At 51.1% G+C, this 17,809-nt stretch overlaps 1 protein-coding gene across 3 annotated transcripts in view; it reads left to right on the forward strand.

Moving 5' to 3' along the window:
* The first annotated feature begins 356 nt into the window (after positions 1–356).
* The window catches only part of CHRDL2 (chordin like 2), a 32,650-nt gene continuing 15,197 nt past the window's right edge, over positions 357–17,809 (forward strand). For 2 of the 3 annotated variants that reach the window (XM_036258948.1, XM_036258949.1), the window contains exons 1-3: positions 357–971; positions 11,233–11,345; positions 15,063–15,156. In XM_036258948.1, the coding sequence (XP_036114841.1) occupies positions 890–971; positions 11,233–11,345; positions 15,063–15,156 (289 nt within the window). In that variant the 5' untranslated portion in view covers positions 357–889. Of the gene's footprint in view, positions 972–11,232; positions 11,346–15,062; positions 15,157–17,809 lie in introns of those variants that run through there. The other variant, XM_036258950.1, reaches the window with a different exon arrangement.

Raw genomic sequence — 17,809 nt, forward strand, 5'->3', positions numbered from 1 at the left:
CCCCTCTGGAATGCCGACTTCTCATTCTTCCTCACGCCAGAGTTCTACCAGGAGCCTAAATGGGTTCCGTCTCCTGCACTCTGGGCGTCGCGGAAAGTCAGGGGTTAAAACCCGTGGCCCTGGTGGCCCCTTCCCCCTCCCCAGCCCCCTCGCCTCCTCTCGGCGCCGCGCCTGGAGCGTCCGTCCCGGAGACCCGCACGAGAGAGGAGGGGAAAAAGTGGGCCTGTTTCTCGGGTGGCCAATCCACCGAGCCCGCGGTGCCCCAGAGGAGGCGCCAGCGCTAGGCCAGCGCCAGGCCGGGGCTGCCTGCTTCCCGCGGCAAAGTACAAATGCGCCCGAGCGCGGCGCCTGGCGCCCTTGGCGTGCATAGCCGGCCCCCGTGCAACCTCCCCCTGCGGCCGCCGCGCCGTCGCCGCCGCCGGGACCGCCGCCCAGCCGGGCCCCAGGACCCCGCGGCCCGACCTCGAGCCCACCGAGCAGTGGGCGCCGGCCGCTTCTAACCCGCGCGCCCAGAACAGCCCACCGGTCCCGCGCGCCTCGCCCAACGCTGCGCGCTCTGCAGACCCCTGTCCTCTCCCGTCTTTCTTCTCCGCCCCTCCCTCTCACCTTCTCCTTTGCTTGAATTGCTTTCCCCCTTTGTCATACCTTCCTCATCTCTCCATCTCCCTCCTTTGCTCTTGTTCTCTTTTCATCTTCCTCTTATTCCCACCTTAGACATCCCTTTCTGCCCTCACCGCCTGCTCTGACTCTGCACTGTGGCAGCAGCCCTCCCTGGGGCTGTGGATTGCTTTGTGCCCCCGTGCCTCAGTGTCCCCTCGTCTCTCGATCTCCGGTCTCCGACACCCCTCCCTGCTCAGCCCCTGGTGGCCTGGTCCTGGGGGAAGGAAGGATGATTCCCGAGGGAAGGGTCCTCTCTTCCTTGCTGGGACTCGCGCTGCTCTGGTTCCCCTTGGACTCCCACGCTCGAGCTCGTAAGTAAGGGGTTGGAGCAGTGGGTGGGCAGAGGAGGGATGCGAGCCCCCGGGATGTGCGGGGAAAGTGCCAGGACTAGGGACCCCAAAGTGTTCTGACTGTCATCCAGGCAGCACCTGTGCCGGAAGGGTGGAGCTCCTCAGCCGACTAGTGTGGGCTGATGACTGGGAGGCTGGGGGAGAACTTAGCAACATTCAGAGCCTAAGGGGCTGGTGACATGGACCTGAGGATGGAGAACTGAGGGCAGCTTGAGAGAGGGCTGGTCATTGTGCTTTGAGGGTGGTGGTGGGGGACACTTATCCCTAGTAGATTCCCGTGTGTTTGACTGCAAGGGTGTGATGACCAGCAAAAGGCTACTGCATTTTAAAGAGAGCTGGTGAAAAGAAAGAAGAGCTAACTAGGATAACCTACCCCTTTGGTTATCTCTTTTGATCCTCACAACACTCTCACAAGGTGGGTATCATTTGCATTTTACAGATGAGAAAACTTGGGCTAAGAGAAGAAACTTGCTCAAGTTTACAGAGCTAGTAAGCCATCCGAAGCCAGAACTCTACAATTCCAAATCCTGCGCTTTTCCCTGCCCCACGGGGTCTGGGAGGAGCCCTAATTTGGACCTGTGAGACTCTGGGAGACAGCAGGGCACTGTGAGAGAAACCAGTCTTCATTATCCCAGATCTGTTAAATACCAGCTGGTGGGAGGCAGGCATGGAGGGTCTCTCTCTGAACCTCAGTTTCTTAATCTATAAAATGGGAGTAAAAACCCCAGAACTGATGTGAGGATTAAATTAGAGAAAACATGTAAAGCAACTAGTTGGCACATGGTAAGTTCCCCAGTTCATACTTTTCCACTTGGACACAGTGTAACCTGGCACAGTCCATATAATCTCTGAACCCCAGTTTTCTTACTGCCCCCCAAATAGACTGGTGGACCCCCTTTCCATCCTCTGCCCATCTCTTAGAATGCTGTGAGCATGTAAAACAAAACCAAAGATTCTCTTAATAAGAAGGAAGGAACTTAGTGCAAACTCTGAAATATCCAATCAAGTAATTGAGGCCCAGGAGGGGCGGTGGTTTGGTTTACTCCAGGTTATACAGGGCAGAGCCTGAGAGGAAGACCCCAGTTTCCCACCTCCCAACCTAGTGCTCTTTCCTCTCCACAGCTCAGCTCCCTCGTCTCTGCCTTTCTTTTGCATGTGACTTTTTGGAGCTGGTAGGGCTGGATTTTGTCTCATTCTTGTCTCTGCTTGCAAAGGCAGGCTGCGTGTCTGGCCGTCCCTGGGCTACCAGCAACAAGAGACTCCTAGCAGTCCTTAGTAACAAGTAATGGAAAGAGCCCAGTGTTGGGTTCAAGTCCTGGCTCTGCCCCTTAGTAGTGTGTGACTTTTCCTAAGTCACAACTTCTCTGAGACTCAATCTTTTCCTCTGTCCAAGATACATACTAACCCGGAACCCAAAGAGTTCTTTCTTGAGAGGATGAAAGAAGGTGCCTGTGTTAAAGTGCTCAGTACAATGCCTAGTACTCAGTAAATGTCTCCTCCCCTTCTTGAGCCCTGGAGGTTTCCTCCTAACACTTACCTGTTGTTTCTTAAAAGGGAGTTAGCACAGGATGCCCTCCTTGCCTGTCTCTCCCACTTGGCACATCGTTCTTAGCCCCCAAGGTTTTTCTCCAGATATCATTGCCCTTATTGCATCTTGGAAAGATGCCCTAGAATCAGATCATTTTGCAGGATTGCTCATGTCCTACCCACAGCCCTCCTCTTTGCCTTCTATATCTTGTCAGCCCTTCACCTTGCTTAGGCAGACCTCTTTCAGCAAACTTCACTGGCTACCTGATCCACTCTGATCTCCTTCCTCTGTGCCTCCACTGGCCTTCAGGTCCATACCTCTCACTTGGTCCTGCCAGGATTCAGTCTCTGCCATAGCCTGGAACTTAGCTCCAGGCACACAGGAAATAACAGAGCAGACTTACTGAGCTAAGGTGAGATGGAGTGGCATTCAGAAGCATGTGCTAAGATTCTGGGATGTCAGAGCTGGAAGGGCCTTTGAAAATCATCTGCTTCTACTTCTCAATTTTCCTATCCTTATAGTTAAACCAAGCCTTAAAAAGAGTGAGTGACTTGTCCATGGTCACACAGTTAATTTATTAAAGGAAAGAATAGAGACCTGGCTTGTAGTCCCTGACTTGTCATTTCCTGGTTGTATGAATTGGGACAAATCATTTTACTTCTCTGACCCTTATTTTGTCTACTGCTGACAATTTATAAATCTGGAAACAATCCTATAGTCACTTGCCAGTATCCTATGAAGTCTCTTATGAAGGTCCTTGTCTTAGTTTAAGTAAGATCTCAGGCCTGTTGCGGGTAAGAAATCTCCTGGTGACATCTCAGGTGCTCCCAGAGGTGGTACCAACAGATGGAAATTCTCAAGTCTGCCAAATCTTGAACTGGCTCAGCCCTGCAAATGTCAAGGGCCAGTGAGCATGTGTGGCAGCTATTCAAATAGAGTTAGTCTATCCTTAGCTCTATTTCCAGCCACAGATTGAGTCCTGATCCTCAAATCTTGACTACAAATTGAACCTCGATTCTGGGTCCCTGACTTGGTCACTGAGCAGTGCGGATTCCAGCCCCAGGTGGAGTCACATGCATGCATGCTGATCATTTTGGGTACTCATCCCTCTGTGGAACCAGAGCCTGCCTAGTATCTCGACTCCTTCTCTAATGCTCTGCCCTCCCCATGCCAACTCCTCTCTTGTGTCCTTCCCTTACTAATTGCCCCCCCCTTTAAAAGGTCCAGCATGCTTCTGCTCTCTCTCCCCTCCCTCCATCCAATCCTGCTTTCAAGAAAGTCAGTTATGGCCCTGGCCGGTTTGGCTCAGCGGTTAGAGCGTCGGCCTGCGGTCCTGAGAGACCCGGGTTCGGTTCCCGCTAAGGGCATGTACCTCGGTTGCAGTTTGTCCCCGGCCCTGGTCGGTTGTGCGGGTGGCAGCCACTCGATGTGTTCCTTTCACATCGATGTTTCTCTCTCTCTCTCTGTTCCTCTCTCTCCCTCCCACTCTACCTGAACAAAAAATGGAAAAATGTCCTCGGGTGAGGATAAAAAAAAAAAGAAAAGAAAGTCAGTTATGAAGTAAAAACATTGATCTCTCTATTGTTTCTCCGAGGGTTATTGTTCTATGGGACTCGAAGCTTCTGCTCCCAGGTGACAGAATCCCAAACTCCAGAGGCAGAGATGGGTGGCAAGGGAGCTCCCATGGTATAATGTGATGCAAAGGACAAACTTGGAATCAGAAGGTCAGGGCTCCAGCTCTGGCTCTGCCACCAGTTCTAACTGTGACACAGGGCAGGTTGCCTTTTTCTGCCCCTCAGTTTCCCCAGCTATAAAGCTAGATAATTGGACTCAAATAGATAATCATTGAGGACCATTCTGCATTTAACATCTTGTGATTCTAAGACTCTAAAATCTGAGGATGTTGCCTTGATTCTGAGTCTTCTCGGACCTTTTGGAAAATGGAGTTTAGGGGGTGGGGTGGGGTGGGTTTGTCTGCAGCCCTGCCAGGGAGGAGTAGCTTGACCCTCAGAAAGTACCTAGAGAGTCTGGGACAGTAGGTGTAGAGGGAGACTCTGCCCTTCTGTTCAGCTTAGTCGCATCCCCATCCACCTGTCCAGATGTACACGAGCGGTGGCGGTTGCCTCACTGAAGGCCTGACATCTGGCTCCAGGCAGGCCCCTCTCTAGGTCTGTCTGGGCAGTCTGCACCTCCTCTCTCCCACCAGTAGAGGTCTCTGTCTTACTCACTGGCTTGCAGACTGCTGAGCCAGAGCCGGCAACAGCTGTGCACTTTCTCCAGCTGTTGCACCTGTTCCAGGACTGGCCTCTCAAGTTCCCTCAGCCACTGGCCATGGCGCCGGGCTCTGGGAGAGGGACCTTGAATCTCTTGGACTCCCAAATAAAAGGACTGGTGTGAGAGCAGTGTCCCTGGGAGGTACAGTGCAGAGATCATTTCAGGCATCCCTTGCCGCTGGGCAGGATCCCATCTTGGGCAAGTCCTGGTTCCTCTCTGGAACTCAGTTTCCACGTCTGTAAAATAGAGCATTGGACATCATCTCTCAGTCCCTACATTGCTAAGATTCTGTGAATCTAACTGTATATGTCCAAGGCCAAATAGAATGTAAACAGTCTCATCTCTGCATGTGTCCCTTTCCTGGTTTGATGGTTCTCTCCTTTGAGGTTATTCTATGTTTCTGAACATCTGTCTTGTGCCAGATAAGAGGAGTCAGGTTCAGATAAGTGAGGACCCTTTACCTAGAGCTGGGCAGAGCTCACCCACTGAGGAGCTGAGGTTTTCACTTCTGGTTTCCTTAGGAGGCCTCGCACATTGGGTACCAGCGCCCAGAGCAGAGCTTCTGTCTTAGAGGGAAGCAATTTGTTTGGGTGAAAGGGGACTATAAATAAATAGAGAAAGGATAGCTGTGTGGGTGGGAGGGATACGATGTAAATGCTCTCACACTCCTGCAGAGCCTGGTTCACTCAGGTCACCTGAATTCTTGCAGGCTGGGGACAGGCCAGCCATAGTTCAGGCCTCTCTCTTCATACCCCAGCCCTTCCTGGTCCCCTCCAGCCTCCCCTGTAGATCAGAAGCATCTTTCTGGTGTTCTCTTCTGCTCCCTATTGGAAGAATTCCCAACCACACTACCCAGTCCTAACTACCCACTACGAGCCCTTTATCATCGGTTGAAAGTTTCAAGGCAGAGTGTGGGATGACCTTGAATAAGACAATTTGGAAAAATGACTTACATGTGGATACCACGAAATCACTCATGCCCTCCCTTCCCAGGCTCCTGACATTTTTGAACGTGGTGTTTGGTTTGACGGGTGGTTTGGGAGTTCAGATAGCGAGAGCTGGAAAGGGGAGGTCAGAGGCTAATTTCTGTTAGGTGGCAAAATCAAAGTGCTGAGAGGGCTTTGGCTCTCCTATCACATCATGAAGGTTTTTTGGTTAAAGAACGCAGTTTTTAGGAGTACAGGCCGTCAATCACCTCCTTTTCCAGAACCTCCCCTCTCCACTGACTCCATTCTTTCATCGTGCATTCATTTACCAAGCATCCCCCCTGCAGGCTCTGCGCAGAGCTCTGGAGATACACACGTTTTTGAGATCTGCTTCTTGCTCTCAAAAAGCTCACAGTTGAGTGAGGAAGAAGAACCCATTTACTAAGTACTTCTAATCCATGTGATGAGAGTCACAGTAGGGAGCCGAACTCAGTTCTGTGAAGCCCTGAGGAAGGCCTGGCCCGTGGCCTGGAAGATTGGGGTGGCTTTTACAGAAAGGGTGGCACCTAAACAGGCTTTTGAAGAATGAGAAGGAGTTGGTCAAACGTTGGCGATGGGGACTCACATGTGGGAAGACACAGAAGTGTGAAGGAGCCTGGGATGGGGGTGGGGGCTTAGAAGAGTGAACAATTCAGCAAGAGGAGGTGGGGCTGCAAACAGGGCTATCACAGAGAGTTTTCCTGGAAAAGCAAGCGAGAGCCAGGTTATGACAGGCCGAGTGGCCTGATAACACTTGGAGTCTGTCCAGTAAAGATTGCTGCCCTGAATTCAGATTAGGTCAACTAAGTCCAATCACTTTAAGTCAGTGTCAAGCTAGAGAAAGAGTTTGGCTGTGGCTCATCCAGGTGGATGCTTCCTACAGGAAGAGGAACTAGTCCCCAGCACACCCCAGCCACCCGCAGTGGCCTGCATGGACTATGGTCACCCCACCTCTGTGCCCTTGCACGAAGCTACTGCTGCCCATCCACACCTTCTTAGCTCCTTCAAGAGAGCTCAGGCATCTTCTCAGGGAAGCCTTCGCTGAGGAGCTGATGCTCCCACTATCATAGCATTGGTCTCTCCTTCATTCGACTGTGAGCTCCTTGAGGGTGGGGACTGTGTCTTACTTAGCCATGTACCACACCCATGGACATGTATAAGACTTGATATGCAAAAAGCTTCATCAATGAATAGCAGGAAGTAATATTTCTATTACTAATGATAATAACATGTGCGGCTTATTGTACCAAGTACTTCAAGTTCACTTATTGTTCAGGCCTGAAAGCTCAATCCTGTTCTGACTGCTCCTTCACCCTCTCTACCCATATCCAGCCCGTCCCAAAGCCCGCCCCCTTTAACTACTAAGTGTTCCTCAGATCTGCACTTTTATCCATAGACACTGCTTCTTTCTCAAAACAGAAAACTGCAACAGCCTCCCCCTGGTCCCTGCCTTTCATCCCATTCTCCAGTCCTGCGGGCCCCAGTGATGTTTCTGAAATGCAAACCTGATCACCAGCAGGCCCCAGTTGAAAGCTTTTCTGTGACTTTCCTTTGCCCTCAGGCTCTGCAGGCCTGTCTGAGTCTCTGCCTCTCTCCAGCCTGATCTCTGGTCTCTCATTCCTGCCCTCTCCCTCTCGCCTCCAAACTTTCTGGTTCACTTTTTTCTTGTATCCGAGCCCTAGGTCGGAGGTCTGTGCAGGCCCCAGGTGGGTCGAGAGAGTCTGGCTTGTGCGTGGGGCTAGGAGAATACCGGGAGCCACAGGAAACAAGGTTGGGGAGGTCACAAAGGGGACCTGGGAGATTTGATCTCAGTGGCAAGTACCATAATATTCATGCCCTAATGAGGTGCCTGGGGCTACTCACAGGATTCTGGGAGTAAAAGAAATACCGTGAGAAAAAGACTGCTGGGAACTTTGGGGAGCATTCAGTTCTGCTTTTTACCTACCATTTAACTGAGATTCTACTACGTATCAGGCACTAGGTATATTACATATATTGTCTGATTTAATTCTACAGTAACGCCAAAATGTAGAGATTATCATTAACCTCATTTAACAAATGTGGAAACTGAGGCCTAGAATAGTTAAGTAACTTGTCTAAACTCAGGCTGCGAATAAAAGCCAAATCCGATATGAACTCTGGCCTATTTGACTCCAAAGCCAGGGTTCACTGAGTGAGAGACTTTGAGGGAGATGAAACCTTATTAATTTAATTTAATTTTTTTCTATCTCTATAAAGCCTGGAATAGGGCCAATAGTCCTTTTCAAATAAAAACTTCTCCCACTAACAGTCTTTTCTGCTGGTTAGACATCATAGCCGGGGGCTATTAACTCCAAGATCTGTGAGAGAGGGCTCACTTGGCCTCTGGCTTGGAGGGAGAGATATGGGTACAAGTGGTGGGGTGGGGAGAGAGAGCAGGGCCGGCCCAAGGCCAGGGCAGGACTGGGAGGCCACAGACGACCAAAGGGAGTAGAAGGGAAGGAAGGGGGTTTTGCCATGTCACTTTGGATGGGTCCCGTTGGCTCTCTATCCTAACTCCCCTTGGAGCCCCTGAGAGTCTGGGTGTATGGGACCGTAAACACATCCTAGCTCGCGGAAGCCTAAAATGATAGAATCTTAGAACCACAACATTGTACAATTCTAGAGGCTTCGTGTTCTAATGAAACGTAGGCTCTTAGAAACATGGAATTTTCAAATCTTGAATCTTAGAAACCTAGAACCTTGGAGTCTTAGAATTTTGAAATCATGGATTTATAAACTATCAGTGTAGAAAAGCTTTGAGAATCAAAGTTCACCCCCTGCCAACCCCATACACTTATTTTGCAGATGGGAAACGGGCTCAGAGAAGGGAAGAGCCTTCCTCAATGTCCCAGTGAATTGGTAGCATGAGGAGCTAGAGCTCCTTCCACCCGCCGCATGCAAGGACTGGGCTAGTGCCTGGACTGCAGGGGCAGAGGCAGAGGCTGCCCAGCCTGGAAGTTATTCCTCCTGCCTGGTTTTGAGGAAGAGGGAGCTCCAGGCAATGTCACCCTTCCTTGTGCCTCTCACCTAGGAGGGCATGGTGATGGGGACTGTGGTTGCAGGAGGCCTCCTGGGGTTGAGGGATGGCCTGCCAGGCCCCCCACACTCTGAGCTGCTGCCAGGTTTGTAGGTGGGGGGTGGGGGGAGGGGGCTCCTGGCCTGGCCACAGGCTGAGACATTCTCTCTGTCTTCATGCTCTGAACAGGCAGTGAGGGAGAGAGGGTGCCAACTGGCACAGGGACCAGGCTACAGGGCTGCCCCAAGGAAGGTGGGACAAGGTTTCTTCAGCAACAACGCTGAGACCTAAGGCGATGGTAGTGTTGCAATCGCCCCTCCCTGCTGGGGGAGGGGACTGGGGAAGAAAGACATTATTCAATCCTTGGAGAGTTGGGCTGGCTCTGACCAGCACCCCAGCTGGGCCTGTGTCCCGCCCTTTCTGCCAGCGGAGGCTGAGAGATAAACACTGCTCATTTGATATGGGCCAGCCGGGGCCTTGCTGAGAACGGGATCTGCTGTCTGATCCCCTCTTCTACTTTGGGGGGCTGGAGAGGGGGGGAGGGAGGGAGCTAAGCCCTGTGTTCCTCAGTCCCCTGTGGCCATCGAAACACAGACTCTGTGGGCATCATGACCGTGGCCTCAAACCTTTGTTCTGGGAGGCCCAAGAGACAGAGCAAGAGCAATGTGATGAGCCAGAAGGAAGCTGGTTTCAGCTTCTTGCAAAGGAAACTTTCTAAAGGTGGGAATGGCCCTTGAGCTCCTGGGATCTAGAACTGTGTGCCGGGGACTGAGCCCCAGCCCACCCCAACAGGGAGAAGGAATTCCTGCATTGTGTGTGAGCTTCCCCTACAAGTACTGCTTTCAATACTCAGTGATTCAGTGAGTTTCAATGTCTATTCAAGATGATAATGTCCATCTTGCAGGGTCATTGCTACCAACTGAGCTAAGTAAGCACTTTACAAGTACTATCCAATTTAATTTTCTTTTTTTTTTTAATTTTTTATTAATTTATTTTTATTACAGATGTTTCTCCTTTTTCCCTCATTGATACCCTTCTCCTGATCCCCCAACCCAGCACCGACCCCAGCATTGTTGTCCATGTCCAGTGGTTACGTATACTTGCGTATAAGTTCTGTGGTTTATTTCTTCAAAACCAGAATGTTAATGAGAAAAGTAATTTATGTAAAGAGAAGATAGTCAATAAATGTTGGTTCCTTTCTCCATATTTCAATCTCATTTAATGCAACAAGCTTTGTGGATACTTTGCTTGTACTGGGTCTCCTAGTACCTCCCTAAAAGAGCTCCGATTATTCTTTAGATGATGGAGACTTTTCCAATAGGAATGATAGCCTCCCTTCTGAGTTATACAATTTGGAGAGACCTGAGTGGAAGAGGGTTGGCAGGAATAGGGCAACAGGCAGAGGGGTGGGGCCAAGAGCTATGATCTGACCCGAGCCCTGACCTGCTGCTAGGTGGTGAGCAGAGAAGAGGTGAGAGCAGGTGTGGTCGGAAAGAGCCCTAAAGACCACGTGAATGGTTGGCTATGGGAAGTGAGAGAGAGGTGGGGGTTTAAAAAGAGCAGGATTGCGGATCTATTGCACATCATGAAACAAACGATTTCAAACATTCTTAGAAGCATTCCTCTCCATATTGGCAACTGATATGCAGATGACAAAAATAATTGATATGCAATAATCAATTGTGCGATAGTACTGATGACTATATTTAAGGATATTAAAGTCGGTTGTTTAACCTTTCACTAGGCTATACTTTATTTTCCAATTCAAGCACTTTCCATCATAGCTGGCTGAGACTTAGGGACACCGTATGAAAGTAGGAAAACTGCTGTGAGTGGCTTTGTTCAATAGGCATGTCAGAGGAAGAGAGAGAGAGAGAGGGACAGAGAGGAAGAAGGGGAGCAGCAGAGGGCAAGGGAGGGGAGGGTACAGAGATAGTAAAGAAATAAGCAAAATGAGACAAAGAAAAAGGAACTAAGTGTGATTCTGAGGGCAGAAGGGGCAACTCAGACTGAGGTTGTCATCTCTGCTTGGTGACTGACTTGTTGTGTGACCTTAGGGGTATAATTTGTCCTCTCTGGGCCTCAGATTATTCACCTAATCATAATAACTAACATTTATACCACAGTTTGAATCTGTAAAGCACTTTCGCTGCTTGATCCCTTAACTGCCCATGACAGAAGTGTTAAGGTTCAGAGAGGGGCAATGACATGCCCGAAGTCACACAGCAAGTGAGTGGTCAAGGTGAGACTCAAGCTCAGATGTTCTGGCCACCTGACCAGGAGAGCATGTCCAGTGGATTCTCTTTTGCCTGAGAGGTCCAGATGACATGCTTCCTGGAACCAGAAGGAAGGAGGGATGAGGCAGCGTCTCTGGGCTGGAGCCTCCAGGGACTGACAAAGCACTGATTGGTCCACCAGGCCCGGACGTGTTCTGCCTTTTCCACGGGAAGAGATACTCCCCCGGCGAGAGCTGGCACCCGTACTTGGAGCCACAGGGCCTGATGTACTGCCTTCGCTGCACTTGTTCCGAGGTAGGTTCCTCTGGCCACCTACGCCAGGTACATCGGGGAGACCTCCAGAGAAGTCACTTCAGAGGGCGGGAGGAAGCCCGACTCTGGAGGTCAGGAGCACTCTGGAACCAGGATCCCTAGGAACTTGGGGCCACACTAAACACTCAGTACCTGCCTCCACGACCGTGCACCTCTCAGAGATCAGTCACACAGCGGGTCAGTGGCTGGGCTGGGCCGGGACTCGGGGCTCCCATCTCTCGTCCCAGCCTTCTTTCCACCTCTGCTGGTGCCAGTATCCCTGCCACCTGTGTAGCAGAAAAGAGCCTTTCTGACCTGGCCTCCCAGTCCTTCCTTTCCTCATGCTATTTCCGCCAGCCCCCTCTTGCCACGCTGCCTTGGGACGCATCCCCCAATTCCACTGGTCCAAAGGGCTGTTCCGCAGGGCTCTGGCCAGATGCCACCTCCACCAGTAGCCTTACTTGATCCCTCACCTACAAGTATCTTCTTCTTCTGGGATCCCACATAAGTTTCTCCATCCCTTTCTCTGATCACTGTTGGCCAGGTCCAATAGCCATCCACGTCTGTCGGTTACTGGCCCTCCCAGATGGAGCCTGAGAGCAGGTTTTCCTGGGCCCTCTCTTATGTCCAGTGTCCTGCTGAAGGCTGAACAAACTGGGGCAGAGACCATGTCTTCTTGTTCACCCCTTCTCTCCTGCCACCCTGCCTCCAACCCAGCACCCTCCACAGGGCCTTGAACAATCAACTGGGTGGAGTAAATGAGACCTCGATGTGGCCCAGAATCCTCAGGTCAGGTATAAGATAAGAAGGGTAGGGAAGGAGGGAAGGATTTAGGAGGTTTGAAACACCCTTGGTTTAGCTTAGCTGCCTGGGGCCCAGCCTGGTTGGAATGACATCCTCACCAGTTCTGTCTGGTGCTGGCACTTGGAGGGAGGGTGTCCCTCAGCTGGAGCCAGTACCTTAGGCCCTCTCTTTCCCTTAAAAAGCCAAGAGAGGAATGCAGAGGCCAGTAAGGGCCTCCCTTGTTACAACAACCCTCAGCTCAGAGGGGAAGCAGAGAAGAGCTTCGGAAGGGACACTGGCAAGTAGACGGGGCGTGGGCCAGCCCCTCTCCTGACTCTGATCACTGGGTGTCCCTCCTCCTGGGGCCTTTCTCTCTGACTCCCCACTACTTCTACCATGTTGGCCCCAGGTGAAACTCTACTGCCGACAGGGGTACAACCCCCCAGGACTGCCTCCCCTTGGTTTTCCTTAGCACATCTGAGGCCAATCAGCTTTTCAAAAAGAACTTTATGAAATACAGCCAAAGAACAGGAAGGAAACCCAAACAGAAAATTCCAGACATATTATGTGGTCCAGTTGACAAAGTCCAAGTTTTGTGATCCACAGAAGCTAATTAATGTCTCCCTCCCCAGAGTTTATATACACAGTTTCCTCAACCCAAAGAGCTATAGCTGACACCCCTAAAACATCCCCTAAATCCCTTCACTTCTCTCACCATCACCACTCCCCCTAATCTAAGCCACCTTCATCGCTCACCTGGATGCTACAAAAGTCTCCCAATGGGCCTCCCTGTCCCTTACTAAATCCATTCTTTGCACTGGATCTAGAAGGATCTTTGCTGAACATGAAACTGATTATGTCATTCTGGTAGCCCCTGAAATCCTCCCACAGCTTTTCGGTACACCTAAAGTAAAATTCAAACTCCCTGCTTGTGGCTGTGTGATCTGACTTCCACCTCATTTCTCCCAACTCATTTCCTACGTGTGCCAACCCTTCAAACCCATCCCTACTTGTTCCTCCACCTGACACGTTCTTCCCCCTGGTCTCTCACGAATGGTTCCGTCTCATCTCACAGGTCATAACATAAATGTTACCTCCTTATGAGACTTTCTCTGTCTGCTGTCTAAAATAGTCTAACATTAGTAACTCAGTCACATTACCCTGTGTGATTATTATCATAAACTTAACATCTGAAATGCTCTTGTTCCTACTTGCTTGTTTTTTATGGTCTGTCTTCCCCTGCGAGGATGTAAGCTCCACGAGAGCAGAAACCTTGTCTGTCTCGTTCACTGCTGAGTTCCTGGCACTCAGTAGTCACGCAGTAAATACTGAGCAAATGCAGGAGTCCTGCCCTGTCCACCAGCGACAGCTCAGCATCATGGACAGTGCATGACCCTGGAGGTGGTGCTTACTTGACGTGTCATCTTAGGCAACTTAACCCCTCAGAGGCTCTTTTCTCATTTTGAAAGTGTGGATAATAGTATCTACCTCTAGGGTTCTTGAGAAGGTAAAGTGAGATCATTCATTTCTCTATGACATAAAGCCCCTACCTAATAGCCACTCGGCACATGGCAGGTGTGACTTTCCTGCGGGGCACCTTTGGCTGCAAAGCCCCTGCCCTTTCAAGCCCTGCCTGTCTCCAACCCCTGCTGCAAGTCGCTGATCGTTTCCATTCCTTGGACCCTTCAAGGCCAGAATCAAGAGAGACCTTCTACCTCTTCAGGCCACACAGTTCCTGACACTCCACCTACCTTCTTATCTGAGGGCTCGGTTCACCTCTGGACATTGATTAAGCATCCACGTGGGCTAGGCTTCCACAAGGCCCCTTTAGGAGCTCAGACCAATTCTGTGGACTCTGTGATGCCTCTTAGCCCAGGTTAACCCTTGGGAAGCTGTGGCTCCAGAGGGACTAGGGCTGGGTCCAGGGTTTTCCCTGGAGTAAGAGGCTGCCTGTAGGAGAAGGGCAGTCAGGGCACTCGGGTGGGCAGGGAGGCTGGAAGCCAACTGGCCAACTTCAACGTTTGAACAAAGCTGGTTTCATTCCTCTAAGAGAGAGACCACCTATTCCTCCCCTCCTGGCTCTCATCCGTTCTCTCACTCATTCATTCATTCCATCTATAACAGGTACTAGCTTGGAGCCAGGCCCTGTGCTGGCCATTTAGAATCGAATGGAATGAGACTTGGTACTTGTTTGGGGGAATTCGTGGTGAATAGATGATACAGTTGTACATAGTTCATTACAGCCTAGTGCAGTGACCCTTACAGCAGGAGGGAGTAAGGTGTGGGAAGCCGAGGCCTGGGAAAACTGCCAAAAGAGGTGGTGGCTTCTCTCTCTCCAGCTCCTCATCTCACTCTGTTGTTTCTCTGCTCCCTTCTCTTCCATTGGCTGCGCCTGAAGAAGCAGAGGACTGTGGGCTCTTCCTTCACTGGTGCTGGGGCTTCGTGCAGGGCCCCCAAACCTCCAGGGACTCAGGGTGGGGATCACAAAGCCCTGAGTCTTCTTCATATCAGGTTTCTAGTCTTGTTCCCATCCCTGTCACCTGTCCTCATAGGTCACATTCCTCTCTTAACCATGAAGCTGAGGCTCAGAGGTCAAAGAACAAAGCCCTGGAGTTAAAATAACACAGTCATGGTCGATGGAGGAATAACTCAAGGTTTTAGCTTGTATGTCTCAAACACTGTGAAGGGGACAGGAGGTCTGCTGCAAACCATGCCCACTGTGCCCTGCTCCGTGGTCAGGGAGGAACATGGATGTGCGAGCCATACAAGTGAGCAAGGAAGGGGACAGACTGGACACATGAGTTTATTGTTTTTATCCCATCACAGACTTAAAGCAAGTGCAGTGTCTGCAGCTGGGTTGGGGTTTGGGGAGACGACAGGTTCAGGTGGGAGGCAATGGCTCTTTGGAACCAGGACCAACCCCTGTGTCCCCTTCAGAGTGCCCATGTGAATTGTTACCGCCTCCACTGCCCGCCTGTCTACTGCCCCCAGCCTGTGACAGAGCCACAGCAGTGCTGTCCCCGGTGTGTGGGTAAGTAGCCTCGTTCATCCCCTTGTGCCCTCTGACTCATCTCACCCCCAATGCAGGCCTCTGGTGGAGGGAGGCCCCTGAATGAGAGGGGCTGTCTCTAGCCATGAGAGATGATGAGGCACAAAGGTGCTCAGGGGAAGAAACATCCTGGGGACCCAAGGAGGGCTGGGGTAGCAGCAAGCTTCTCTTCTTAAGCAGCTGTGCTTAGCAGGGGCGGGGAGGAAATGTGGAGAGTAACTGAGGGAAATGGGGGTGTGCTTGGCCTGTCGATGGCACGCTCGGGCTCCAGTCTCTCCAGAGGGAGTAGACCTGCCTGTGCAAGTGGAGGTGAGTGATCCGGGGCTGGGGGTCCTGCACGGAGCCCCGGGATCACAGCCGTGGGGCTTGGAATGACCAACGGAGTTGGAGTATGGGTATTCGGAGATTTCTCCCTGCACTGAGGTTCAGGAATTCTGTGTGTCCTGATGCTAAATGTCTATGATTCCATGATTTTAAGATTCTAAGAGCCTCTAAGACTGAGATTCCGGGAAGTTAAGGTAAGAGAGAGGAGAGGCAGTGTGCCAAGAAACTGGCATAACCAAGGGGCTAGGGAGGCAGCCAGCGGGGGGCCAATTTAGAAGAGCGGGGTGGGGGTGGGCAGGGAGATGTTCAGAGAGGTGATGTTAGACGTGGCAAGGTGATTTAGAGAGGCTCCAGATGATGGCCTCAGCCTCTAGGCTCTGGAACCAGGCTCTCCTGGTGAGCTGAGACCTGTGTGGAATGGATATAGAGGGGCTCGTTTTCCCATTGGGACTGCAGTAGGATCTGACCGTGGCTGTGCCTTGGGTCATAGAGATTCCTGGCTCATGACCCCCTCAGGGAGTAGGGCTCTGAGCTTTGTCTTGCCCAGTGAGGGGGCATCATGCCTCCTCCTTGTCTGAGGCTGACTCCAGGAGTCCTGGCTGCTCGCTGACTGTGCCTCGGCCCAGGCTTGTGCGCGCGCGCGCGCTCTCTCTCTCTCTCTCCCTCTCTCTCTCTCTCCCTCTCTCTCTCTCGTTCCTGTCTGTTGCCTGCCTGGCTCTGCATGTTCTTCATGACTCAGCTCAGACCATCATGCCTGATGACACCCCACCCCCATGTCCCCGTTGAGTGAGTGGCTCCCCCTCAGTGCCCTTGCCTTTACTATGCAACAGTGTCACTGATCCTGGTGTGTCTCTCTACCAATTAGATTGTGAGTTTCTGGTGGGAGGGGCTAGGTCTTGCTCGGACTCCTTTCCCAATGCCTAGCAGGGTGCCTGGTATACAGAAGGTGTTTAGTAAGGGTGTCTGAGAGGATGAGTATGTTCTCTCGGGACGGGAGCCTTAGAGGCTGACCTCTCTACCTGGCAGGATGAGGACTGGCTAATTGGCAAGCAATGAGGAGGGAGATTCTGGTGGCCAATGAATGACAGGAGCTTACACCAAGCACAGGGATGCTCTGGGCCATCCCAGCTGACCCCACTAGGATGTCAGCCCACGAGGGAATTTGTTCTGTTCTCTACTGCATCCCCAGCACCTACAGCAGTGCCTGGCTCTAGGAATGAGGTTGAAGGAGTAGGGCTCAGTGGAGGGCTTCTGACCTTGCCTCTAGCTCTGAACAGGACCAGCTCAGACACTGGGGGCTCTGAAAGCCTGTGGTGAGGAGCCATGGGAGGGAGGGACAAAGTCAGATGTAGGTGTCAGCAGGACCTCTTCTTAGTTAGCAGATATGGGGACTGTCTGGGAAGATTGAGGCCCGAGCTCTATTTAAATGCCAAGATGGGCCTGGCTGGTATGGCTCAGTGGTTGAGTGTCATCCCATGCACTGAGAGGTCCCGGTTTAACTCCAAGTCAGGGCACATGCCCAGGTTTCGGGCTCAATGCCCAGTAGGGGGCATGCAGGAGGCAGCCAATCCATGTTTCTCTCTCACTTCAGTGTTTCTCTCTCTCCCTTCCTCTCTCTCTAAAAAATTCAATAAAACATATATATTTTTAAAGTTTATAACCCTGGCTTGTTTGGCTCAGTGGTTAGAGCGTCAGCCCATGGACCAATGAGTCGCAGGTTTGATTCCGGTCAAGGGCATGTACCTCGGTTGTGGTTTATCCCCGGCCCTGGTTGGGTCGTGCAGGTGGCAACCAGTTGATGTGGCTCTATCACATCGATGTTTCTCTCTGTCTCTCTCTCTCCCTTTCTCCCACTCTATCTAATGATAAATAGAAAAATATCCTTGGGTGAGGAATAAAAAAATAAAATAGCCCTGGCTGGTTTGGCTCAGAGGTTAGAGCCAGTTACTGTGGTCCAGAGAAACCCGGGTTCGGTTTCCGCTAAGGGCATGTACCTCGATTGCAGTTTGTCCCCGGCCCTGGTTGGTCATGCGGGTGGCAGCCACTCATTGTGTCCCTTTCGTGTCAATGTTTCTCTCTCTCTCTCTTTCTTCTGTTTCTCTTCCACTCTATCTGAACAAAAAATGGAGAAATGTCCTCAGGTGAGGATAAAATAAATAAATAAATAAATAAATAAATAAATAAATAAATAAATAAAATAAAATAATTTTAAAAGTCTATAAATGCCAAGATGGGATAAAATGCAAAATCTTCAGAGAATTGGCCCAGTTAATTCTGGCAAAGTTCTTAGATCCACATTAAACCTGATTTT

This window comes from Molossus molossus, unplaced genomic scaffold, assembly GCF_014108415.1.
Source record: "Molossus molossus isolate mMolMol1 unplaced genomic scaffold, mMolMol1.p scaffold_m16_p_13, whole genome shotgun sequence".
NCBI classification, from domain to species: Eukaryota; Metazoa; Chordata; class Mammalia; order Chiroptera; family Molossidae; genus Molossus; species Molossus molossus.